The following is a 27,857-nucleotide window of genomic DNA, read 5'->3' as shown; positions in this document are numbered from 1 at the left end:
GAAGCAAAGCAATCTTTACACTGACTGGAATTAATGCTGTGGCTCAAACCTATTTCTTAATTCTTCTGAGCTTGTGTATCAATTAAACAACATTCTGAAGGTCACGCTTCTGTCTTGTTGTCTTATGCTTAACTCTGGACAAATTACAAGCAGAGCTAATGGTAAATTAAGCTTTAATCTTGATGAGGCCCAGAAGACTTGACTGCTTCTCCAGCCAGACCACACCTCTTGAGTCAACTCTCCAGGAGCCGGCCTCCTGGGTCATATAGCTTTTTCTTTTAAAGGGACCACGTGACAGATATTTAATGGATAGCACATACATTACAGCCTCTCTTTGCCCTCCTACTTTATTACATTTCTGCCTCACAGTTCTTCCCAGGAGCTCCGGGCATCTTATTGGTTCCTTTATTTTATGACCTCACACATTAAATAATAGACCATGAGATGAAGCTGGATGTTCACCCACCCACGTCCTCAAAACATAATACTTTGTGCATCCCAAAACTGTGGGAAACTTTCTGTAGAAGATGGGGGGTGGGGCACACACAGGATGTAGGGGAAGGAAAGAACTACTAGCAGAAGTCCGCTTGCACTAGTTTGGATTTCACCCTGTTAACATGCTAGTTATGGTACACAGATCTTGTACATCTCAGAGCACAGTCACCAAGACACAGAAAATTTGCATATGAAATAAATGAATAATAATAAAAGAGAGAGAGCAGGCATTACTTGTAGAAGCTGGCATTACTGAGCAGCGAGTCTGTATAGTTTGAAATTGCCAGGAGGAAGGAGAGCTGAGACACCTTTTTGAATAACAAGAAAGTGACCCGGGACAAAGAAAATAGTATAGTGTGATAGCACTTGTTTGAAGATTTAGGATTAAAACAGACAGTAGAGTGGTTTGAAACCAAATGCCATGAAGAACATTTAAACTGATCACGCAGAAAAGTCCTCTGTGATAATGAGGGAAATTAGGACCATTTACAGTAGCATTTAAGAGGAAACAGCTGGCTGAGGAAGTAGTTCATTTTTTCAAAAGTAAAAGGTGATTTTTTAAATTTTTATTATATAAGTTCCTTTTGGCTTATGTGGTGTAATTTCAGTCTACTGCAGGCTGAAATTAGCTTTCATAGGATGGTGTACACATAAGCTTAAGTGCACAATATTTCTTACAATGAAGGATTCCCTTTGGCGGGGACTTTATGAAATTTCAACAATGCAATTCTTTAATATCTACTCAGAAGCAAGGGCCATTACGGTAAACTTGGTGGGCTTATTTCCAAGTAAATGTGCAAACTGGACTGTGGCCTAATTGTCATTAAAACTGTACAGTATTGTGAAACCACTGTTCAACTGTTTCAGTTGCAGGTTATGCATTTGCTTACAAGGTGTATTTCTGTGCTGGCTAATCATCTTTCTCTAAGTACCTTCCTTGTCTTGTCTGGATAGCTAAATGTCAGGTTGAGAATGGCAGACAGCCCCTAGTAAGACTTGGGTTGCTACTCTGAGCTGAAGATGATCTGAAAAGGGCTGTGGGCAGCTGCATTTCTCACATATTTTTGCAACTGGTACAAAGCAGATTTTGCAGGACTTTGGACCAAGAGGACAAAAGTGTTCATCTATTCAGTCACAACACTGTGTAACTAATCAGATTTGACCATATGATGTCAGTCAGATCAAACAAAGCAATTCAAAATGAGGGCAATACAAAGCAGGAACCATTCTGAATTGACTTAATTTCCCCTCCATGACATCACTGCATGACCAAATCTTATTGGCTTAATAATGCCATGGCAACCTCCTACCGACTACTTTTAACATCATGCTGAAACAGTGACAGAAAGCACACAGGTAGTTAACAATGGCTTTAAACAGCTACAAAATAATTAAATAGATTTAACGATTTTGCAGGGTGGAGGGAAACATTTGTACCTCACAATAATGCTCCCTCATCTGCACAGCCATCAAAACTGATAGGAGGAGTGATGGTGGCAGAGCTCCCTGCCATGGGAAGCTTTAGCAAGCCAAGACTATTAGAATTAAACTTCAGTTGAAGGCTTATAGGCTCTAGTTCTTAAAGAGGGACGGTTGAATTGCACCATAAATGTTAAAGTTAAAGATGGTAATACCTATGATGTAAACGCAAAGAAATCTGAATACATGTCTTTTAAAATTGGCTCCCTGCAAAGCTTTCCAGATTTCTCCTGGTATTATTTAAAACTAGCACTGTTTCAGCAGTGACTTCATCTATGTCTGGATTGCCTTACTATAATTCTTTTTCAGCACCATGAACCTCTTTGAAAAAATGCTGACTGCATGGAACATTATGCATATATTTTGACTTATATTTTTTAAAAGTTTTTATTTCCTAGAAATCCATAAACTAGTCCTCATATTCAAGCTAACACCAAGCCAATATAAGTATCCAAAATAAAAGGCATTTGTTAATCAAAATATAATGAATGAGCAAGCAGTTTCACCTCAGATTGTAGTCCAACCCACAATGGAACTTGGTTCTGAGTAAATCTACATATGATTGCACTGCATGGAAAGCCTTGTAGCCAGCCTAATATCTGAAAAGCAATTGACATCAATAGGATGTCATCATATGTCAGAATGGAAAATATTCCCAAGGTGCAGTAATAAGACCCTAAAAACATTAGACCACCAGTTAGATTTGCAGCAATGCTGTGTTGTTCTGGAATGTAAAGTTGTTAGGTCTGATCTTGTGTTCTGCTTCTCTCGAATGGGCAAACAGGAATTTACAGTTCCTGAGCTGTGAATTGTGCAGATCACTCCCTTTTGGTGTTAATCAATCCAGTCTTGAATCACTGGATATTTCAGAACAATGCTTCATTCATAATGTGCAAAGAACTTGATTGAGTCATGAGTGGACACTGGGTTTTGAAGGACCAAAACAAAACTTTAACAAAAAAAAGGCACTGAGGGAAACTGAACCTTTCCCCCTCAAGACATTCCTTTATCCCAGGTACTTTTCTACCAACATAGCTAATTTCTGCTGTTGGGGAATATGTGTGTGCGTGTACTAGGGCACTTGACCACAGGAATGTTGGGGGGTAGGGAGGGAACAGAGTAGGGTTCACCTTCCCATGCACCACTTTTGGTATTGGACTTACAAAGTGGTGGGTAGGGATGAAAATGTATGTGAACATAGCAGATACTAACAAATCAATGTGGCTCCTGCTATATTATTTCTTCAACCCTGAAAAACACCTATAGTCACCCTGGACTATTGGATGTCTCATAGTGTTCTATGTATGTCAGAAACTCCACTGGGCTGCCAAAAAGGAGACCTAAGGCTAGCATGAGCTAGAAGTAATTCAATAATAGTAGTTCCAACATAAACAATTAACCAGCCTCAATGTGTCATCCCCATTCCCCAAAAAGAAAGAAAAAATATATTTATAAGCTTTCTTTCTGTACTTCTGGGTTAGCAAAACTAGATACATTGTCACTCAGCCTTTCTCATGCACTGTGACATAGGTCTATGGGTCTGGACTCTGTAACGGAATGTCTTAGGCCTGCTTTTCTGGTCAATTTGGAGGAAAACATTATTGGTCTTCAGACATCACCATATATCACAACTCCCTCCAGTTTGAGGATACCAATGATTTACAACCTTCATAGAATCAGTATTGGTCACTAACATTTTAACGTGATATTTAGAGTTGGAAAGAAGCATTAGGTGAAAGCCTTTTTGTTTCAATGTATAAAGAGACTATTTAGTATGCATCTGTCTCGCTTGCCTATTTAGTTAACAACAGATAGAGGGAGAATGCATACAGGAAATACAATAGCCATGACTGGTAGGCACCCTTTGTATGTGAGGAAGTTTCAGCTTCTTGTTGTTTTTAAATAAGCTAGTAAGTCAGAAGCACACTTGAAACACTCGTTTTGATTACTTTGGCAAGGAGAGTCTTTGTTTGGGTTGGGGCAGATATCCAAGGCTGACTCAGTTTTATATGCTTGCTTTCAAGCGTGATGCGAGGGGCTTCAAGTCATCTTTGTGCACTCTGTTTTGTAGCTGGAGTCTTATTCTACCTATTTATTGACTTCATATTAATTTAAGTGATCAAATCATGCCTGCCTTGTTAAGTTTGCACTGGCTGCCAGGTTGTTTCCGGGTTCAACCCAAGATTCTTGTGTTACCCTTAAAGCTCTAAATCAGGGGTCGGCAAGGTTTACCTTGCATGGGCCGATTCACTCCAGCAGAGATCCCTCTGTGGGTTAGATTGCACACCTGCCCACGGTTTCCGGTGTCTGCATCTGCATGGACATTATTTTTGGCGCCACAGAAGCGAGTCCCCGCACTGCGCTGTACCAGTTTAGCGCAGCGGACAGGGACTTGTCGAGTGGGTGGCTCAGTTTGGGGGCGTTTTGGGGGCAGGTTAAACAATCCCCATTGGCCGCTTGTGGCCCATGGGCCTTAGGTTGCCCACCCCTGCTCTAAATGGCTTGGGACCCGTGTATATTAAGCAACACCTTCTTCCATACGCTCATCCACATATGCATTGTCCACCATTGGACGTGCTACAATGAATTCCGTGAACTGTGTAGCTAGATGGGCAGCTACCAGAGGCGCTCACTCAATTAAAGCAGGTATAGTACTGTGGTGAAAATGTGGACCTAATGGATAGAAAAATAACTTGCATAGCAACACAGAACAAGGTACATTTGTCCATAACCCAACAATTTACTTAAATTTAATACATCACAATAGGACAATCTAGTAAAATACACAAAATTCATAGCAACCCACATTGCCAATGTACAATTTTTATAGGGTTAGCATCTTTATTTATATTAATTTTTTAAAAGTAAGCTACTGTGTTCCATTTACAATAGCCAAAACGTACCGTCATTTAGGCAGTTTAAAGAGATCTAATTAACACTTTTAAAACTAACTTCATAGACCTTTTGGCACTTAGAAACAAAACAAAAGATTCCATATCATATCAGTTGAAACACAGCACAGTATAAACTGTCCACTGCTAGAAAACAAATAAAGTGTCCTTTCTTCTAAATCACAACATAGTCCAAATATGTACTGATGGAACACTGCCAGCCTCACTCTACTGTGGCTAGTTCTTCCTCAGCCTGTCAATTTTGGAAACATTCTTGAAATTATTTCACAAAACATTGATGGCTTTCTAAACTTGTGTACTTAAAGAAGACCCTTATGAAAATCGTACCTCCTTTCTTTACTTTGTTATATCTTAATACAGTACAATTATTTTCCTACTTTGCAGTGTATAGCCTTTGGTAGCATTACAACTCTATGAATGGGCTATTCTGGCTGGATTTCCATTCTCAGCAACAGAGGCAATAGCTTCTTGGATAACAGATGCCATGAAAAAGAATAAATCATTAAGAAAAGGATGATTGTGCCAAAGTCTTGTTCACACAAGAGAGTGTTGTTGCATTTGCTTTTGCAAACTTTTGGTCTCTGCAGACTGTGGTACATTTCTACATTATAAATTCCAGCTGCTTCTAGCATCACATTTTGTGCTCAAAATGACAACCCCCACTCTCCATAGCGGCCTTTTCTTCCCCACCAGCTCCTGAACTGTATTATTTCAATCAGTTCTTGGCAAAGTAACTAGTGATTGTTTTACGTTTCACTGATTGCAGGCTCCATGCACTACTATTTATTCTGAAAGGCAACTATTGTATCAGTCATTTCCCTCCTGTCTGAAATTATCCTGAGAATCTATAAGGAAATCTGAACAAACTATTGTGGCTTTCAGAAGACTGCAATTATAATAAAGACTCTTAAGCATTTTCAGACTCCTGAAATCTGAAAAATGAGTAAAATGCTTGTAGCATGATACAAATCTGTTCTGTTTGGAGAGGCTGCACTGGTCATTAGTGGGATTCACTCCCATGGTTGTTTTTAAAGACAAACATTGTTCCTGATAAATATGGATATCCTTTGCTGTGAAGAGACTTGATCCTAAGTTCAGGAGATCTTGTCAGGTTTCAGGCTCAAACTTGAATGTGGAGTACTAGCTCTCTCAGGCACTTTTGAATATTCCACTTTGTCTCATCAGTGATTCCTTGGAATTACAGGCTGTCCTTACTACACATCCAAGTGAGGAAGGAGGGGGAAGGGACTTGAGAAAATAAGCCAGACGTGGGTATACAAAATGTCAAAGGCCTTGTGAAAACTGTGTAAAAGCGCCTCCTTACAGTGGCTACTCCACATGACAGTTGTAACATGTAGAGTGACTTACCATGTGGGCCACTGCTAATCCATTAAAATGTCTGGCAGTGGTATGGATGCAATCTATATGTTGAGAAATTCCACACACTGCTGTATGAATCAGTTGTCATGGGGATGTTTCAGGCTACGTAGGCTTGACTCGAATCTAAAGAAGTACTTAATTGGCACTGTGGCAGAACCCTTGGAGTAAGTGAAATACTCCTATAGTAAGGATGTGGAGATGAAAAAAAAAGGATCGTCATAGTCTGGTAAGGCATCTTTCAGTGCATCCTTTGCATTGCAAACTAAAACATAAAGTCATATGGAGGTAGAGGATGCCACCTCCACAGGAGATTTCCTTATGGCCCCTCCCTTGCATAAGAATGTGCAATAGTCTGCACATGCAGAATGGGACTCAAGGGAATGCTGCTCCATGTGCTGGATGGCCAGGAAAGGCTGTGCCAAGTACCAGGATTATCTTGTCTGCTGCTGCTGAGGTGTTACACAGTGCTTACTTTTCATCTGTTACTTTTTTTAAAAAAAAGCCTTCATTTCCCAAATTTTGCTTTTGCAAGAGTGGCCATGCTACAAATTACAAAAACAACAGTGTGGGAATTAATCATACATAGAAGACAAAACACCATGTTACTATCACCATTGCATTACTATGTGCATAATATCTGTGCATAAGGCTCAAGCCACGGCAGCATTGTGGTGTGCTTTTTTTTTTTGGCAATGGAGTCAAGCAGATCCACAATAGTGATAAACACAACCAACATGTCCATGATCAACCGAAAGGGATATTAACTGAGCATGCCTGGATAGGAAGGGGCCCTGAGAGCTATAGCTCCTAGATGTGTATCTATCCAGAACCTTTCAAATACTTGTTTTGCGATTTCTGTGGCAATCTCTTAATTACCTTCACGTCTGGCCATCGTGCAAAGCTTATCAACTATACTCTGTTATTATTCCCTGTGTTTAGGTTTGGAATATTTTTTTCCTAATTTTCTTTTTTACATCTGTAAAAAAAAAATCCATAGTAAAAATAACTCACTATATGATACATATACCCAAAACGGTCAGATACTTTATATAATAAAAGATGAAAATAGTCACTTTTCATAATAAAAATAACTTCTATTTTTTGCTTATTTTACAATATACTTAATATTCTCTTCTTCACTTAAAAGTAAATAGGTCCTGTTTTTGATAGCACATCTGAGTCGATACAAAGGGGCAAAGAGGTGGATCAGCTGTTTATAAACACTTTGCACAGCCACATTCCACATGCCTCTCTAGCTCTTCTGTGAAGGAGGAGCCATCCACACACTGGAAGCCATATTTCCGCCTTTTGCTCCTGAGGGCAATGCAGCACTGATCATTCCCACAACTGCCATGACATTCCACACGAGGCACCTTGACCAGGGAGACGCATGCAATCGAACCTTGTTGCTTCCGAATGAATTCACGGATAATCTCTCCTTGGCACTGATTCTCTGCTAGGACAAACAAATACATGCTTTCAGAAATCTTATCATTTGTTTGAACATCCAGAACATGAATCCAAATACAACCCCATCCTTGGCCTATGCCGAGATCAGATTGCTACAAAGTGCACTTAATACCAGAATATTTTGAAGATATGCTGGTTCTAGGTATCTATGACAGCAGTTTCCATAACACTACTTTGAATTCCACTCACAGTAGAAGATGGGATTCTGCATCAAATCACAGCCTAACATGCAGCAAGTCCATTCGCCTTTTCTGGTGGGTGGTGTTGCAGCCATTGGGGCCCCTGCAGTGACCAGCGGGGGGTGGAGATTGACGCCCCAACTCACGCCATCTGGGCTGTGGCGCTGGGCAGGGCCCCAGCCAGGGGTGGCCCTGCTGACCAATCAGTGCTGGCAGGAGGCATGGCCGCAGATAATTTAAACTGCAGTGTGGCCAGGGAGTACTCCTCTCTCCCCCTTCGCCGGATCAAGTTGTGGCCTATTTGAACCCATAAACCTAAATACTCGTATCCATGTGTACATTATCCACCTGGGAATTGTGGGTCCAGATAAAAGCACCCAACAGAAACCTCAGGTCCATTGCTGTGACGCGGGATATAAGAACAAAGCATCTCATACAGGTAAGCAACGATACTTGGGGGTGGGAGGTCTTCTGAACATACCACCCATTTCCTGCCCAGCATAGAAGCTGCTAGCACAGCAGAACCAGAATCACATCCCATCTCATACCCCATCAGTGTGGTGTGTTTTGTATCAGTGCCTCTCAAGGGCGTACCCACCACGGGGCAAGTTAGGGCAGCTGCCCTACTCTAGAAGCCAGCTGCCCCCCCCAAGGGCGTAACCACCGCGGGGCAAGTGGGCCGCAGGCTGCCCCTCCCTAGAAGCAGGGCTGGTGGGCAGAGGCGGAGCACAGCCCGGCGGAGCGCGAGTTCGCCATTCTCGCCGCGCCGCGCCGCACCCTCCCTCCAGCTCCCCGGCGCGCCCTCAGGCAAGGCCAAGCGCGGCGGGGAACCAGGGAGTGCGGCGCGGTGGGCGGTAATGCCGAACTCGCGCTCCGCTGGGCTGGGCTCCGCCTCCGCCCACCAGCCCTGCTTCTAGGGAGGGGCACAGCCCGGCGGAGCGCGAGTTCGCCGTTCCCGCCCGCCGCGCTGCGCCCTCCCTCCAGCTCCCCGTCGCGCCCTCTGGCAAGGCCAAGCGCGGCGGGGAACCAGAGAGCGCGGCGCGGCAGGCGGGAACGCTGAACTCGCGCTCCGTTGGGCTGGGCTCCGCCTCCGCCCACCAGCCCTGCTTCTAGGGAGGGGCACAGCCCGGCGGAGCGCGAGTTCGCCGTTCCCGCCCACTTTGTGGCCCCTCCCCTTCCGTGCCTTGGCCCCTCCCCTTGCCCCCCCTAGTTTTGATCCTGGGTACGCCCATGGTGCCTCTTCCCTTTTCTGTGCAGAACTATCTTAACTTTAGCTCCTATATTTTAAGAGACCAGATGACTATTTTATATGGATTAATCATGCACTGAACCATGTGTACTTATTGGCATTATTGGGACTTATCCAATTAGTTCTTTGGGACAGAAGGCATGTAGGATGGCTATGTTGCTATCTTTTAGGTAGAAAGCTACTACTAGCTGCATGCTGGAGGTTCTTCCTGTTTATTTGCTGGCTAAAGTAAATTATTTTCTTCATTAAAATCTTTACCAAATTGCAACAAACTGAGAAAAAGAATTTGCTGATGAACTTTGCAGACTGCCCATCCCAGTCATGAGTTAATAATATGTTTTCTTCTCAGTGATTGGACATATATTTAGGGAGGAGTCATAGATCAATGGTAGTCCACATGCTTTCCATGCAAAAGTTCCCAGATTTAATTCCTCGCATTCCCTACTCCAGGTAGGCCTGGGAAAGACCCCTATCTGAAACCACGGAGAGGTGCTGGCAGTCAGTGTCGACCAGGAGCAGATAACCTCTGGCCCTCCAGAGCTTTCAAGACAGTGATAGCTTGGAGATAACTACATGCAGTGAGTGGCACAGGTTGGCTGGGAGAGACGAGAACACTCCCACAGATTCTTCATGCGCCTGCCATTTGATCATACAGTCACACCTCGGTTTAAGTATGCCTCGGTTTGAGTATTTTCAGTTTAAGTGGACCTGTCTGGAACGGATTAATCCACTTTCCATTACTTTCAATGGGAAAGTTCGCTTCAGGTTAAGTACGGACTTCCGGAACCAATTACACTCATACCTCAGGTTAAGTATGCTTCAGGTTGAGTACTCCGCGGACCCGTCTGGAACAGATTAATCCCTTTCCATTACTTTCAATGGGAAAGTTCGCTTCAGGTTAAGTACGCTTCAGTTTAAGTACTCCACAGACCGTTTGGAACGGATTAATCCATTTTCCATTACTTTCAATGGGAAAGTTCACTTCAGGTTAAGTACAGACTTCCAGAACCAATTGTGTTTGTAAACCGAGGTACCACTGTATGTTTATACATTTAAATGTATGAAAGAACAGATCCTAGTGCTGGTGCTAAGTGGACCCTAGAAAGCAAGTTGCTATCAGTCGAACCATCCAAGATGTGTTTCATCTTTTTTTAAAGTTTGCCATCTCACTATGTGAAATACAGTATTAACATGGTAATCGACTCTGGAATAGAGAAAAATCTGCAGAACTCTTTTCACTTATACTCATTTGTTAATGAACAAAACAGGTAAGGGCAAAGCACATAGCACACAAGTTGCAATTATACCAACCTCTATCACAGCGCTCTCCACTGTAATTTGGATCACATTCACAAGAGGGCTCCCCATGTGCTGAGATCTTACACTGCCCATGGCTACATTTCAGACCTCTACAGGAGTTGGAGGAATCGTTCTTTCTGTCGCAATACATGCCCATGTAACCTTCTACACACTTACATGTGTAAGCAGAGGTGGTGGCTATGCATTTACCATGGAGACATCTTGGAGGAAAGGAGAAAAAGAGAGAAAGCTAATGTGTATCTATCAAAAGCTGAACAAAGAGCTTCCAGAAATGGAATGAAATTGTAGGTTGATTTTTATAAACAGTTTAATTGAAAGTTTTGATGTTTTATTCTGTGATGCTTTTCTATATAGAAACTGCTTTGTGATCCGATGGTGAAAAGTGGTGCATAAAAGCCTCAGATAAATGCTGTACAATAAATGTCAACATCCCCAAAGTGTAGATTCTGTGGCTTACAGATGAGGCTTGGTATCACAAATGAGTCATTGGCATTCTTTTTTTAAAAAAAAATTATTGGATTTTTCATGGAAAGAATTAATCCAGATTAAATGGAAAAAAATGTGAGCTGGCATTGTGAGCTGGTTGTGAAAAACATGCATGCATGAGTAGCACTTAGTCCACAGCAAGCACAAGGAGATTCTATGGAGATTCAGAAACCAGAAAGAACGGTAGTTGTTTTTGTGACTCATATTTTAAATCCACAGTTCTAAATATACAGATGGGAAATAATCTGAAATTTAACTCGCTCTCCATAAAACATACCATTGTGGGGTGGGAGGGGGAGACAGGCACAGGCTCCCACACATTTTCTCAGCATGTTTGTTGACTGGTGTATAAATATCCCATTCCCCTGCCCTGTTTTCCATTCAACACAGAGGGAAACTTACGTTACTTCCAGGCAACCTATTTATCAATCATTTCCCCTAGTTTGTATGCATTGTCTAGAGACCAGACAATGTCAGATATTTATTCAGCATTCATTCTGATTTTTCCATGAGAGGAAAATGTTTCCTTAGTGCATCTCCCTGCTCCTTTCCTTATTGCAAAAAAATCCCATTTTAGGAGGTTTGTTGCGAAATAGTGCTAAATCAACCTTAATTACGCAACCTGGATTTGCTGGTATGTGACTGAATCCCACCTGAAAATAGCAACAGTCTGGAAGCACCCTTACTTGCTGTTGTGGCAGGGATCTTTAACTTCTTGGTCACAGAGTGATCCAGTCCAGCCCGGATGACACTCGCAGACAACACTTGTCTTCTCAATAGAGCGACAGATGCCATGTTTGCAAATGTTACAGGACTTGCAACCAGGAAGGACCCCTACTGATTGATGTGGTAGATCTTTGAAATCTTGCAGTTCATTATTAATGCGGACATCATGAATGCACCCGTGGAAACCGCTGGTTGTCCTCTCTGTGCCCTGCCGCAGCGAAGACAGCCCCGTGGATGTAGGGATGCCTGCAAGGAACATTGCAACACACTTTAGGGAATACTTCAGCATCTTCAAGGTATTCTGAGAAATATGTGTCAATGAAATGGGATGGTCACACTGGGGAATTAGGTAAGTGAATAGTAGTAGTTCGCAATGTACATTATATTCTGGTTTACACCCCTCCTTTTCCATCATTTCTTAAGCATGATTGTTTTGTATCTTATTCCAAAGTCATACTGGATTTTCTAATACACATAAATACCTTAAAGGTAAAGGTAAAGGGACCCCTGACCGTTAGGTCCAGTCACAGACGACTCTGGGGTTGTGGTGCTCATCTCGCTTTACTAGCCGAGGGAGCCAGCGTACAGCTTCCGGGTCATGTGGCCAGCATGACAAAGCCGCTTCTGGCAAACCAGAGCAGCGCACAGAAACGCCGTATACCTTCCCACTGGAGTGGTACCTATTTATCTACTTGCACTTTGACATGCTTTTGAACTGCTAGGTTGGCAGGAGCAGGGACCAAGCAACGGGAGCTCATCCTGTCGCGGGGATTCAAACCGCTGACCTTCTGATCGGCAAGCCCTAGGCGCCACCCGCTTATGTACCTTATGTACAAACCTTATGTTTGTACCTTATGTACAAACAAAACAAATTACAATAGTTAAACTAATAGGTTTGGACACTGTGACCCAGGTTCAAAACAGTGCTCAGCCTAAACTTGTGGAACTCCCTCCCAAGAGAGATTAGACAAGCACCCCAATGAACAGATTTCTGCATTTATTTCTTTTAAAAAAAAGGTAAATGAAGCTGCCGGTTGGGGTGAAAGGTTGATTGGAATAGGGACTGTGGCATAGAGGAGGAGTTTTAACCCTTTTGCCTCTGTCATTTTCCAAATCTGAATTGTTCCCCCAGAACTATACTTTTCCTTATGGGAAAAATGCCTGTTTGGCAAGGTAATTTGAACTGGAAAAATAATTTCGTCCAGCACTTCAGCCCTGATTCAAATTGTTCCCTTACAGTTGCATCTATCATTTGGAAAATATATATGCAATTATGGCTCTTCCATTGTCACATCTGCTTTGATTGTCAGTAACAAACTGTCAAAAACTGAACTTACCTCCAATGTAGAGTGGAGTGTCTTCGTCAACTACAGGCTGTTTCTGCATTTTGCCAAGACTCTTGGGAGCTCCTTTATCCACAACCAAATTCAGTGTTTGGTTCAGCATTACCAACTCCACACTGTGAAACTGCCCATCATTTACTGTTTCCACACTGAAAGAGGGGGGGGGGGAGAAAATAAGTGGAAATTAGGAAGGTGTTTAACTATAATATTCAGGCTTAGTAGAAGTTGGAGAAGAAATTTGATTCAGTACACATTTAAAACTGAATCTATCAAATTTGCACTATCCAAAACAATATGCAAACTGAGGCACAGTGATCCTCTAACAATTAGACTTCTCCAAAATTTGAGATGAAGTTCTCTAACCAATGAATGTTCACAAGAATGCATATATTAGGGGGAAAGTGGGTATAAAAATGAACATATTAGTGAAAATAACATACAAAAGTTCATTATATTAGTATTGGTTGTAAATGTGTAGCCAAAACTGCAAATAACTATTCAGTGGTATTTTAACTCGTGTTGCATGACTGTGCCTCAACTGAAGACTATTTCTTCTTTATATATCATTATTTTGTCATTATTTGTCATTATTATTAGTTAAGCCTTTTTAAATATTTCACTTTTGGGGGTGGGTGCAATTGTGCAAATAAAAAAAAACATGCAAAAGGTTCACAATTTTTTGTTTGTTTGAGATAGCTGTCTACAGCACACTGAAATACCACACTATATTAAGTGCTGGTTGGAACCAGAGTGTTGGAAGGCACCGAGTGTGACTGTGGCAGGATCTTTCCTAAATTCCATAAAATTATTCTGTAGCCCAGATTAGAAACCTAGGCTAGCATATGAACACAATTATCATATGAACATACAATTATCTTAACGGTACTGATTCCTGATTATGTGCGTAGAGTAGTCAGGAACTAGCTACTTGGTCTGGAGTAAGAGTCAACAGTACTGGAGCTGAATGGATTTGGGCGAATAGTCTAAGCCAGGCATAGGCAAACTCGGCCCTCCAGATGTTTTGGGACTACAACTCCCATCATCCCTGACCACTGGTCCTGTTAGCTAGGGATGATGGGAGATGTAGTCCCAAAACACATGGAGGGCCAAGTTTGCCTATGCCTGATCTAAACCGTGTGGTGATGGTAATGAAAGCTTACTGTCAAGCTTGCCAGAGAGAAGTGGACTTCAGCTGAAACCTCAGTGGGATGTGCTGATAGTTCTGATGTGATAGGGTAAAAAATACCATTTGATTCTTCTCAATGAGGCTATTACATAGGACAGGTCAGGAGAAGACCCGCTGACTCTCAAAACATGTTGGGCTTCACATGCACAACTGTTGCATGAGCATATGAACCGGCTGGTATTGTCAGGTATGTGAACTGTGGTGGTATAAACAAAGCCACCCAAATTCTTGTGATGGGAGGAGCTGCTTCTTTGAGCAGAGGCAGCATAATTAATGACCTTTGAACTTTTGAGGTAGAATCAATGTCTACAGCAACAGTCTCCCTTCTCCCAACTCAGCCCTCTTATCTGAAGACGACAAAACCACAGTCATTTGTCAGAAGATAACACCATAGTACTTAGCACTGCTGGTTTTTATTTCAGGCCAGAGTGCACAGACATAAATCACTGGGTCCTCTGCAGCATATGGCCTTTTGAGATTAAGTTTTAAATGCTCTGATTAACAGGATTATATAGAGGCTCATATGTCTTGGTAGAGCACATAAGAAAGTTTGAATTTTACTTGAATAAAATGGAAGAACATTTCAAATGTCTTTGTAAACATTAGTAAAATTCTTTTTAAAAAAATAGTTTTCCATTTCAAAAATCTTTTTAGCCCTAATTGGGCTTATATTTCTAAATTTTAGTAACAGAATTCTGACAAGATGAAAAGTCCTTTTTCCTTACTTCATTTGCATCGTGTGTCCTGTCTTTAATTAGAATTTAAGCCTGTCGTCATAACCAGTCTTTTTAAAAAAAATCTTTGTACTGTCTGTCAAGCAATGTAATGGATGAGGACCAATAATAAAAATGTGTTCACCCAAACATTCTAACAATCAGAAATCTAGGACCTGATCTAGAAGTCCAAACTGATCTGGCTGCCCTGACTATAAAAACTACACAAATGGGGACGCAGGTTGGCAGTTTGAATCTGCACAACAGGCTAAGCTCCTGTTGCTCTGTCCCACCTCATTCCAACCTAGCAGTTCCAAAGCATACCAGTGCAAGTAGATAAATAGGTATCACTGCACCTGGAAGGTAAACAGCCTTTCCATGCGCTCTGGCTTCTGACACGGTGCTCTGTTTAGTCATGCTGGCCACATGACCCAGAAAGCTGTCTGTGGACAAACGCCAGCTCCCTCGGCCTGAAAGCAGAGATGAGCGCTGCTGCACCCCAAAGTCGCCTTTGACTGGACTTAACCATCCAGAGGTCCTTTACCTTTTACCATTTACACAAATTAAGCTGTTGGGGTAACCCAGTCAGATGGGTGGGGTGCAAATAATAATAATAATAATAATAATAATAATAATAATAGCTGATAATGTGGTAACACATAACATGTATTTGAAGACAAACACTCTCAGCAAAGCATTTTATTTCTCATCATCCTTCAGTGTTGATTAAACAATGGACTGCTCCTCATTTTACTGTTTACCACTATTCTGAAGTACACACTTCATCAAATAAAAAATATGCTGCATTTTAAAAGTACATGATCAGTTATTTCTGACTCAAGGATCAGCAGTAGCTATTCTGAAGTGCGTAACTTTTACTGCTATTGCCACTGAGATTCTATAAATGATTTTTGATATTTTAGAGGTAACAAAACATTCAACCACCACAAGTGATGGATGATGCCTACCACCAGAGGGACACTGACTATTACAAACAAGCAGGAAACTATTAGTGTAAATGTATCATAGCTGCAATCACGGCTGCTGTCCATAGCTTTAACTTTACCAGGCAGTAGCACCTGCCTGCCACATAGAAAATGGTTTCTTTTAAACTGAGAGGGTGAGATTCAAAAGCAAATTGTGATGAAGCATTGTGGTGGTCTGCCAATCGATGTGAAATAGCATTTACTTAAACTTTATTGAAAAAGAGTAGACGATAAGGGCATGATCCACTCCAAGTTAAGCATGTAATCTCCATTGCTTTCAATGGGAAAGCTAAATACATAGTTAAGCCTATGTGATATAAACCAATGGGACACATAAATGGGACTCTGGTTGGATTGTGTCCCAGAGTTTTAAAGCTGATTATGTATAATTAAAGACCATCCTACTAATGCTCCAAGGAGCACTTGAAAAATTGCATTTTGTTAAATACAATTGCTGTACCCTCAAAAAGACAACTCTGGATTCCAAGAAAGGATTCCCTTTCAAGATGATAAGTGCTTATGTGAATGTTTCTTCCTAGAGAGCCTGGCTTGCTACTGCTATAGCGGAGTCAACAATCGTCTGAGACAGTTGGAGACAGTGGCTTGGCGAGAGATGAAGGGAAGAAAGCCACAGACACTGAACAGTGCATCACAGTTGGGCCAACAGTGCATACTGACTGTGCTTTGAAGGGAGAAGAGGGCTATTGGCTATGGTGACAGGGTTTTGTTAAAATGGGAGGTCAGTTGTCAACCAGGTGTTTTTCAGACCATTCTCTCAAAACAGTGCATTGTGTCAAGGATTCATTTGCACTACACTGCTCTTCCTCTTCAGTTGTGCAACTAGCCAAATAAAGCAAATAATTTGTTGAATTAGCCACCAAACTGATGAAGTCAATATCTAGCATAAATCAGAATATTGTCAATGCTAGTGTATGGGTTGTCTTCAGACAGATAGAGCCAGTGAAAACTATTGTTGGCATAGGTGACTTTGTCAAGTACACAGCCTTGGGAAATGAAGTTTTGTAGTATGAAATTAAGGTGCAGTCTAGCATTTGACTTCTAGGTGGCAGTAGAGCATTACTGAAAGACAATTTCAGGCAGAGGGTGATGGTGACTAGTACTGCTTTCATATTTACACAGTGAACTACCCGTTCATCTCAAATCAAAATGTAAACAGCCTGGCAGAAAAATTGAGCTGGGGCAGGATAAAGTACCACAAAACTTAAAGCTTTCTAGGAACTGAGAATGAAGCTGAGCTGTACAATTGTCAAAGGGAAAATGTAATCAGATCCAAACATCTGTAAATGATCTGGGATTGCAAACACATCTAGCACTTTTTCAAGGATTATTTTGATAAGAAATTAAATAAGAAATAGCAATGTGTGTATGTGCGTGTGAGAGAGAGAAAGAGGGGGAATTTAAAATAGGAATTGGATCAGCACCAACTTTGTGTTTGGATTCATAAAGCCAAAGCTTGTCTTAGCAACTTTCTGCCAACCAATTAGAAACAGTCCTCAAGTTTTTACTTTGGGCTAAGTTCCAGTAAGACTATTAAAATGCTGTACAATGAGTGGAATCTGCCTTGTTGGGAACCATTCTTCTGGAATTCACAATATATGCTTTAAAAAACCTCATTGAAATATAAACACACTTCAAAATAGTTGCATTAGATTTGCCTTTTTAAAGGATGTTGTTCTATCTGCCTATAAAATGACCCCCCTCCAGCAAACACACACACAAACAAAATGTATGGAAAGTAGCTGTCATAAGCAGTTATCACATACAGCGACCCTATTCCAGTTTTCAGGGAGGTATTGTATTAAACTAATATGTCAAAACAAATTTGTGATTCATCAACATTTTCATGGGAGGAACAGAACTGGGTAACCAGGACTATGATAGAATGAGGGTGGAATTATTTGTTATTATTATTGGTTTATTCACACACATATTTCACCCTTCCTTTGTTGTGGACTGATATCCATAACAGGAATTTCTTAAAACAGATGCAGTATTCAGAAAGAAGCAGAGACTCTGCTCCCTGGAACTCAAGTTGAGAACTGAAAGCTGAATGGAATAAATCTATGCTCAAGGTCAGGTTTGTAGTCCCCAGAACAATACCTAGAAGGCAATACCCAGAAGGCAATGTGGCCTTTGGGCTCAAAAAGGTTCCCCATCCTTGTTAGTATCTTTTGATGAATTCTACCAGACAAGCAACAAACATGGTCTTGAACAACATGATGTCAACATGCAAGGAACATACTCTTGTCTCCCTTACAAACATAAATGTTAGGTTCCCTGTTGTCTCCTTGACCCAGAAATTATTTTCTTGACTAGAGGTTAAAAAGGTAAAGGGACCCCTGACCATTAGGTCCAGTCGTGACCGACTCTGGGGTTGCGCGCTCATCTCGCATTATTGGCCGAGGGAGCCAGCGTATAGCTTCCAGGTCATGTGGCCAGCATGACAAAGCCGCTTCTGGCAAACCAGAGCAGCACATGGAAACGCCGTTTACCTTCCCGCTGTAGCGGTTCCCATTTATCTACTTGCATTTTGACGTGCTTTCGAACTGCCAGGTTGGCAGGAGCTGGGACCAAGCAACGGGAGCTCACCCCGTCACAGGGATTCGAACCGCCGACCTTCTGATCAGCAAGCCCTAGGCTCAGTGGTTTAACCACAGCGCCACCTGTTATGGATATCAGTCCACAACAAAGGAAGGGTGAAATATGTGTGTGAATAAACCAATAATAATTTATTGCAAGTTAGCTCAGATTAAGATTCTTAATCTGAGCTAATTTGCAATAAATAACTATAATGCTTATACTCTTCAATTGATGCAGTGGTCAGTTACTTGGTTAAAAAAATGAAAACTCCTCAAATTATATATGATGCTTAGTCAGTTATTCATATGGTATTGCTCCCCACCCCAGGCAAAAAAAGGAGTGGGGGGAATTTTGAGAAGAAATAATGAGAGAGATAAGCACTCCTTCTTCCCATTTGAATGTCTCATCTAGACTTCAGCAAAGAACCATAAACCTCAGGGACAGCTTTCAAATGATTAAATGTCACATGTAATCTGACCCATAGGGAACAGCTATTTGGCAACCAAATATGAGGCAAGAATGACATTCCTATATAATATTTGCAAGAAACTGTTTCCTGCATTTTTTACATTCAGGATTGAAATAGGCATTAAGTGGCCATAATGCTAGGCCTTAAATTTGTTTGCATAGTACAGATCAATACAGAAATAATGATTAAGACTAAAGGGAGAAAAAATGTAAATGTATTCAAAAGGAAGTTTTTAATCCAGAAGTGGTTTATAATAGCTTTTTCTTGTTCTAAAAAGACGTACACCTGCTTTATTCACTTAAAGATGCTCTGTTGACAGTGATTAGTGCTGGATATAATTAAAAATGTTCCTGGGTTTGAATGGAAAGCAGAAAAATGAAGATATTTAGTTGAAACTGGAAGCTGGCATTTATTTTTTTTACCCTGCTGTCTCTTTAGAAACCAGATAGCCAGCCAGGAAATGAAATTGCTTTCCCTTTATTAGTAGGGTGGCAACATGCTGTCCAAGGTTCAACATTTCCAGTACAGCTAAAGTAAATAAAGCAAATAAATAGGATTATTTGCCTGGAGATCTAGAGGGCAATGTATGTCTCAAAAAGCTAATGCACCCTGAAAAATTTATACATAGGAACACTCACATTTTAGCAGCATGTATGTCTGTTTAAGCATTCCTTAAACAATACAGCTGAAACTCAGAAAATTAGAATATTGTCGAAAAGTGCATTTACTTCAATAATGCAACTTAAAAGGTGAAACCAATATATGAAATAGATGCATGACATGCAAAGCAAGATTTGTCAAGCCTTTATTTGTTGTAATTGTAATTATTTGTCATTAGGCGGGTCAATTATAAATGGAATGTAATTGATGAAATGTAATAGCGATGTTTATTTTTGTATTATTGTAACTATTTGTTTTATTACTGTGAAATTTCCAAAAGAAAGCATTTGTAAAAATTTAAATAATAATAATAATAAATAAGTTGCATTACTGAAATAAATGAACTTTTCGATGATATTCTAATTTTCCAAGTTTCACCTGTATATTATACAATATCTATACAGAATAATATGATTTGGAGGGATACCCATTCAAATCTGTTATGCGGCTATATTTTTGCAGGATAATGCGGCAGGGATGAAAGGGGTTAAATCTCATGCCCGTGTTGACCATTAGGTCCAGTTGTGACCGACTCTGGGGTTGCAGCGCTCATCTTGCGTTATTGGCCGAGGGAGCCGATGTACAGCTTCCAGGCCATGTGGCCAGCATGACAAAGCCGCTTCTGGCGAACCAGAGCAGCACATGGAAACACCGTTTACCTTCCCGCTGTAGCAGTACCTATTTAACTACTTGCGCTTTGACGTGCTTTCGAATTGCTAGGTTGGCAGGAGCTGGAACCGAGCAACGGGAGCTCACCCTGTTGCAGGGATTTGAACCGCCGACCTTCTGATCGGCAAGCCCTAGGCTCAGCGGTTTAACCCACAGCGCCACCCACGTCGTTGTGTACTACAGTCCTAATCCAGATCACAGCTGCTTTTCTTAAACAAACAGAATGTCCAGTTAAATCATGTGCTTAACATAATGTGTAGTTATCATTTTAATACTTCTATCCCTTTCTCCAATTCAAATAATCAAGCTACTTAGAAAGAGAAATATAATATAAAACCCCAAATCAATACATTAAAAGTAGAATTCATTAACAGAATCAGCAGAGCAAGCACTGCATTTATTTATACATCTATTTAAGTATTCCTGAAGAGTGCAGCTTGAAATGCATACGATTTGCTTTGTTTATAGTTTAACTGATTTGTTATTTCTTGTACCTGAGAGTATGTTTCATCTAATTTGCATATCTCAAATGAAAACACTTTCCCTCAGGTCTTTCATCCAAGAAGGAATCCCCAAATTTGTTCCAGTGAAATTTCAGTTCCCGCTCTATGTTCCATATGAGAGATCTAGGAAAGGGTTATCATTCTGCACACCCATAAAACATTTTGGGCTCCCAGAGGAGTAGCAGCAAGCAAATAACCTTCACAGGCTGCCAACTGATCTTTTATTATTTGTTTTTGCATTTTATTTTATTATTGATTGCATTTATTTGTTGCTTACTACATAAAATGCAACTTAAAAATGGCCTTAACCAAGAAGCTACTAACTTTTTGGCCAAAGAGTCACATTCAAGTTTGGTCAGTCCTCTGATATTCACATGCCAGCAGTGAACATAGCCAAAGTAGCTACTGAACACAACTTGTTCTTGCACATGCTCACTGCATTCACCACACATACAGACCATAACCCTTCCCTAACATACACATACACCCAGCATGCACGCACATCCAGCACCTCTCCCTTTTCACCTGCTCTGAAAGTAAACAGCCAGAGAGAGGGAAGAAGAAGAAGAAGAAGAAGAAGAAGAAGAAGAAGAAGAAGAAGAAGAAGAAGAAGAAGAAGAAGAAGAAGAAGAAGAGGAGGAGGAGGAGGAGGAGGAGGAGGAGGAGGAGGAAGAGTTTGGATTTGATATCCCGCTTTATCACTACCCGAAGGAATCTCAGAGCGGCTAACAATCTCCTTTCCCCTCCTCCCCCACAACAAACACCCTGTGAGGTGAGTGGGGCTGAGAGACTTCAGAGAAGTGTGACTAGCCCAAGGTCACCCAGCAGCTGCATGTGGAGGAGCGGAGACGCGAACCCGGTTCCCCAGATTATGAGTCTACCGCTCTTAACCACTACACCAGTGTTTCTCAACCACTGTTCTGCGGCATACTAGTGTGCCGCGAGACGCTGGCTGGTGTGCCACGACGTGCGGCGACGAGAAGGGCGATTTTGCAGCTGCAAACTCCACCTCCCTGGGCGTCCTATTTCTTCGCCCCTTCTAGTTTCCACAGACCAATCAGCTTTCATTATTTCCATTTTCCCCATGCCTCACGTGACAGGATCATCCCAGAATCCTTTAGCCAAGATGGCAGCCCCCAGCAGCTAATAGTGCTGCACGTGTGTCTCTTTTTTGGAAAATCGAGCGGACTTCAAGTAGCTACTTTTAAAATATTCAATCTCCATCATTCAAAAGGTAGTTTGTTGCTAATTCATGGAGGCATGAAGACCAAAGCGTCCTCTCACAAGTCCGAGAACACGCACAGGGTAAGATACGGGACGGCGGGGTCGGGTGGGGTGGATCAGAAACCCGGATCTTTTAAGAACTCGGCAGCGCTGACCCGCCGGAAAGCAATATTTGGCAAGTGTTTCTTACAGTCATAATTATAATATAGGGCGGCACAGAGTTAATTTTTTAAACTTTTTAAATGGTGGTGTGCCTCGTGATTTTTTTCACGGAACAAGTGTGCCGTGGCCCAAAAAAGGTTGAGAAACACTGCACTACACCACACTGGCTCTCTCAAGAGGGTTCTTGGCAGGTTACTTCAAATGTTGTTTTTGTTTTGTTTTTTTGTAGGTCTGCGTCTGATCCATCCTGCAGGTTGCAGGGTCCCCAGACCTATGTTAGGAATATAGATACAGTTACACAAAATGAAAGTACAGTGGTGCCTCGGGTTACAGTCACTTCAGGTTACAGATGCTTCAGGTTACAGGCTCCGCTAACCCAGAAATAGTACCTCGGGTTAAGAACGAATTAAGTTCTTAACCTGAGGTACCACTGTATAGCACTGGAGTACCATGGACAATGGATGAATACTACTGCTGTATAAGAAACCATACACATGACCCACAAAGCTGGCATCGTGCATTATGGGGATTTTGTTGGTGGTGGTGATGCCATGTAGATCATGACAACCTGAAACCAAAAATGGAGCTTTGGATAGACATTATTACCATTGATCTTCACTGTGTGGTCTCTGTCTGCATTCACTACCAATCTTGTTTGCTAAAAGTGAGAATTAGATTTAGTTGCTATTTAAAATGCACTTATCTTTGTTTTGCTTTTTGACGAATCTCTCTTCTTCTTCAGTATACGAATCTCTCTCTTCTTCAGTATATTAGGCACAATTCACTTCTTCAGAGATAATGTGTGCCCATCATTATTTTATTGATGCATTGTATTATCCTAAATATACATTTTATACAATTTTTTTTTGGGTACACTGGTCTGATACTTTATCATGTGGGTGATTTATATAAATGTTAGAGATTATATAAATGTTCCAGCTTTTCCCTGGAAGGCCCGCTGGCTTTCAATTTCAGCTAGTGCAGAATGCAGCAGCCAGACTATTAAGTGGACCACACTATTGTGAACATATCACTCCAGTGTAAAACATTTTCACTGTTTCTCTATTACCAGGGTCAATTCAAAGTGCTGGTTTTGGTCTTTAAACCCACAAAAGGTATTGGTAGAGGGTTATCCGAAGGATTGCATTCCCAGATGGACCTGCCCTTCTATTTGTTTCAGAGATTCTTCTTGAGGTTTGTCTACTCTTGTGGGTAAACTGGGTTGATACCACAGAGAAGACTTTTTTCAGTGGTGATGCTCAAATTATGGAACTCTTTCTCCCCTAGACGTGTTCACTTGGTGCTTTTTTTACTGTCTTTTATGCACAAGTAAAAAACATATCCTCTTCCTTTATCCCTTAAATGAACTTCAATGGCACTGAAGGTTCTTTTATACTGTTTTCATCTACTTATTTATTTATTAAATTTATACCCTCCCTTCCTCCCAAAGGAGTTCAGCTCTATTTTATCTGCTGCTTTTGTTTCCAGTTTCTTCTTGTTGTTTTTATTCTATTTTAGTGCTGCCTTGAGGCCATCTGGCAAGAATCAGTATGGAGAGCCTGCAAACTAACAAAAACAGTGTGATATGACAGAGAGAAATGTGATGGTTTCTTATGACTGCACCTGTATAGTAGGAAAAGTTGAACCTGCTGAATTTCTGGCCATGATGTAGGGCACATGAGCCATGCTAGGAAAAAAGAAAGAATGATAGCCCTATTCCACGCAACCATCTCCTCTGCATATAGTAGGAAAACCAGTTACGTGAAAATGATCAGATTAGTAGCCTGCTTCTGACCTTAGTTGAACAGTGCATCATTCTCCTCTAATTTTAACTGCAGAAAATGCAGTGGCTGAAAATTTAAAACTATCACTAAAGCTTTTTAATACTTACCATAAACAAACTCTCACGGGGAATGGTAAATGGAGTCATTTGTCAGCTGAATTACATTACTTTAAATTGACAATGGATATTTTCCTAAAAGATATAGGCTGCAAAGCTCCACTTTAAGATGCTTGGCATTCCAGTTACAGTACAGAACAAAACTGTCTAGTGGAAAAAAATGAATAAACAAGAAATTCTGTCCTGCAAATGTCAGGTGGAATCAGAATTGGTATCCTAACTAAAATTCTTACAAAACATAAAGCACATAAGCAGAGTGCTAAGGCAAAAAAAATCTGGTCCTCAAATGCATTTTTTTTAAAAAATAAAGGAATAAGAGCCCCCTTAAAAAAAAGCCTTATATATAAATTGGGAAAGTATCAACACAGGCAGTGTCCTTTGAAAATGTTTGTAATAAAATATCTGCATGTTTTAAAAATCCTAGCTTTAAATTTTCTACCAACTACCCCATATCCCTAGGATGTCCCCCCCCCCCCCGATAAAAAAGCTCAGGTTTAATTGAAATGTTTTTAGTTAATTTCCTTCTCTTTCAAAGTTAGCGATAAATGGCAATATACTTTATGTAATCTCCACTAAAATATATTTACTGACTTCTACCTGACATTATGTTGAGTGCCCAGGAAAACATTAATGCAAACTTTGACATTTCCACTCCAAGTTATAAGGCTGAGGAAATCTGAAATGAATCCCCAAAGAATCTCAGATATTCCACATTGCTTCTGAGCAAACATGAATCAGCAAAATCCAAAGATGGATTCTTTCTGTTGTGCACATTATACAAGGCAGCTGCTGAACACATAGTGCACATACTGAAGAATCATGATTCATTCTCATTTGACATCACTCTATTTGCTTTAAGTAGAAAACCATCAGATTGAACTGCTATGAATATAGCAGAGCTATATGAATGAACATAGTCCTTCCTGTTATAAAGTAAAGAAGAACTATATAATTGTATCTGTGATACAGAGGTGCTGGGTTCAAGACACACTCCTCTAGCCCTAGATGCTGGCTATGGAAAATCACAAATCAAATATTTGAAGATACCCTTTTCCTTGGCCAACCTGTTTATGAAAGTAGAAAGAAATAGCCCCAGCTAATGAAGCATGTTGAGGGCACATTTGTTCCAAGGCCCTAATATTGATTTCTAAAACTGATCCTAAATGCCCAGTGCCAAGGGGCTCAGTTAAACACCAGTTCCAGCAGTGAAAGTGATCTGGTCATATAAAAGGTAGTTTCCATATATGGCATGTTCCAGTGGTGGGGACTAACATGTAGGACAGACAGTTTCTATTCTACAGTGTAAGAAGCAATACCTGGAAAAAATGCATTAAAATAACGAACTGTAGCAGCACCCTATTCAACATGTTCTAAAGTAAACATTGACATTGAAAACAGGTTTTGGAGTTCGTTTGTTTCTGGAAACCATGTAGAGGGGAAATTGGCTAAAAGAAGTTTAAGCAGTGATGGCTTGTTATGAAGTTCTCGCAACACCAGCAATCTTGAAAAGAACCTTCCACAAACCCTACAACATATTTTAAATCAGTGCACATTAGGCAGGTTATAAAAACATTTTCTCACTTTCCCCCTTTTCTTTTTGAATTCAGGTTCTCTTTGTAACTGGTGCCAATGTGCTGGCATGGACGTTCTTTTCTGCCCCCATAGAGCAGTAACTAATTCCAAATGGCTTTGCTTTACCAAGATAGAGGGTAGGTGGTGGTGGAGCAAATTCAAGGCAGGGCACTGACTGGACAGGAGCTGCCATTCTGCTCGTATCTTTAAAAAAGTACTTTCCCTTTAAGCAAGAGGCACCAAAAAAGAAAGGAAAGAACTGGCAAAGCAGGAAATAAATCAATTCTTTTCCAGCACTAAACCATGGTTTAGCGCTATGTGAACAAGCCATAGCGAGCCTTGAGTTCCCAACCTACGTACCTCCTGCTGCATGTCTGGGAATCCCTAAATCTCAGCTTGTCCTTGCACCTAAAGTAGGGATAGTGATATATCAGTAACTTTGATCAGTTTCACAAGCCAACTTCAAACAATGCATTATGAAGCTGACTTGTTTAAACCAATCATAAATAGTGTAAACCACAATCCCCAGTTGAGAAGCAGTAACAAGCTGAGTACTCAGAGAAACTTACAATTATATTAGGGTTGTCATATTTCAAAAAGTGAAAATCTGGATGCAAACTGGGAAAGTTGTTGAGCTGCTTTTCTTTTTAAAATCCTCAAAAAAAAAGTTTTTGGCATATTTCAATAAAGATTATTTTTTAAAAAATTGAAAGTAAACTGTTAAAGTCCTACTCTTGGCTGTGTGGGAGTTTGGGTGGGTGGCAGGGGATAGCAAGACTTGCTGCAGCTTGTTCACAAAGAAGGAAGCCCTGATTTAGCACTGGATCCAAACACGACCAATGTGTGCTACTTTCCCCACCCCCCACTCTTGTATTATGCTCTCTAAACTTTAAAATAGGTAAATAATTTTCTAGAAAATCTTCTGCATACTTAATTTCTTTATTGTAAAGTATCTTATCATCTGTGGTATACACTTAGGGTCTTGGCTTAATGTTATGTACTGAGCTGAATCCTAGAACAATAGGATTCAGAATCAGCAGTCTGATTGGTCCACAGGAGCTACCCAATCCAACTCCTGGTGGAAGTGAATCCGCAACCTGATTGGCCTGCAGGAGCAGCCAATCAGGCGATTTCACTTAACTTCTTGGGATATCTGCTTTGTGTGCAGATTTTCCTTCTCTCTTACTGTGGCACAATTGTAGTCTAAATTGGCTTGATATTGTGCTGTGGGTGATACTGCTGGGTGGCAGGGACCTGCATGCACATTCAATAACTGTACACCTTAAATGAACAGAGTATTGCCTGCGCCTTCTGCCTCATGACACACAAAGATCCCTTTACTGGTGGGATGGCTTGGCAGAGGCAGGATCTCTAGTACTCCCCAGTTTTTGAAGGCATAGAATAATAGAATTGTAGTGTTGTGTCCTATCAGCAGTCACAACAATACACATTTTTCTTAATAGAACCCAAGATCTACTACTCGGAAAACATGGCCATTTGCGTAATAGGAAGCACAAGGAACTGAAAATTTCCCCTTCTGGACCCCCCTCCTTCGGGGGTAGGGGTGGGAATCTAATTCACTTAGATGCTCCTCCCACCTTCCCCTGCCTTTTGACATTCTTCAGCTGTAGCTTTTTTTCCCTCAACACAATCTTTTCCTATCGAGCCTGATGCTAATCCCCATTCTGTTATACTCCTTAAACTAATAAAAGATTAGAGTGACATTTCAGAAAGGGCATCACATTAAGCAGCAGCTTTCACCATCTCAACAGATCACACAGTGCAAAACACAGCCAGCGAGCAGGCCATTAATCTTATGGTAATGAGGTGTCATTTGGAATGGAGACCTCCTCCTTGATCAATATGAAGGGCACGGGAATAATGAGGACACTGATGCTTCACGCCATGGGTAACTTTGCCGGGAAGGAGAGAATCCATGAAATGCTGATATATCAGAAGCAGCCCCTTGTCACCACAGCACTCTGCTATCAACAATAGGGAGCAGGCACCCGCTCTGATCTGCCACCTCATGTGTTGTCTGCAACTAATGAGCCTTCCCCTATGTTCTAATTAGTGGCATAAAACTGCTGTAACAACTCTGCCTTTGCTTTAACATGGAATTAATTAGGATTAGCTACAGAATAAAGAGTCTGTTTTCATGGCTATCCCACCA

At 41.1% G+C, this 27,857-nt stretch overlaps 1 protein-coding gene across 2 annotated transcripts in view; it reads right to left on the bottom strand.

The window, feature by feature from the left end:
* Positions 1–4,690: 4,690 nt before the first annotated feature.
* Positions 4,691–27,857, bottom strand: part of SLIT3 (slit guidance ligand 3) — a 414,666-nt gene continuing 391,499 nt past the window's right edge. Inside the window, exons 33-36 of one of the 2 annotated variants that reach the window (XM_035105174.2) lie at positions 13,034–13,188; positions 11,657–11,942; positions 10,476–10,684; positions 4,691–7,722 (exon numbers count right to left, since the gene is read on the bottom strand). In XM_035105174.2, coding sequence (XP_034961065.1) covers positions 7,481–7,722; positions 10,476–10,684; positions 11,657–11,942; positions 13,034–13,188 — 892 coding nt within the window. In that variant the 3' untranslated portion in view covers positions 4,691–7,480. The remainder of the gene's footprint in view (positions 7,723–10,475; positions 10,685–11,656; positions 11,943–13,033; positions 13,189–27,857) is intronic. The other variant, XM_035105175.2, reaches the window with a different exon arrangement.

This window comes from Zootoca vivipara, chromosome 2, assembly GCF_963506605.1.
Source record: "Zootoca vivipara chromosome 2, rZooViv1.1, whole genome shotgun sequence".
Lineage (NCBI taxonomy): Eukaryota > Metazoa > Chordata > Lepidosauria > Squamata > Lacertidae > Zootoca > Zootoca vivipara.
Note: the sequence above shows the minus strand (reverse complement) of the source record. Positions and strands in the feature narration are given on the sequence as shown.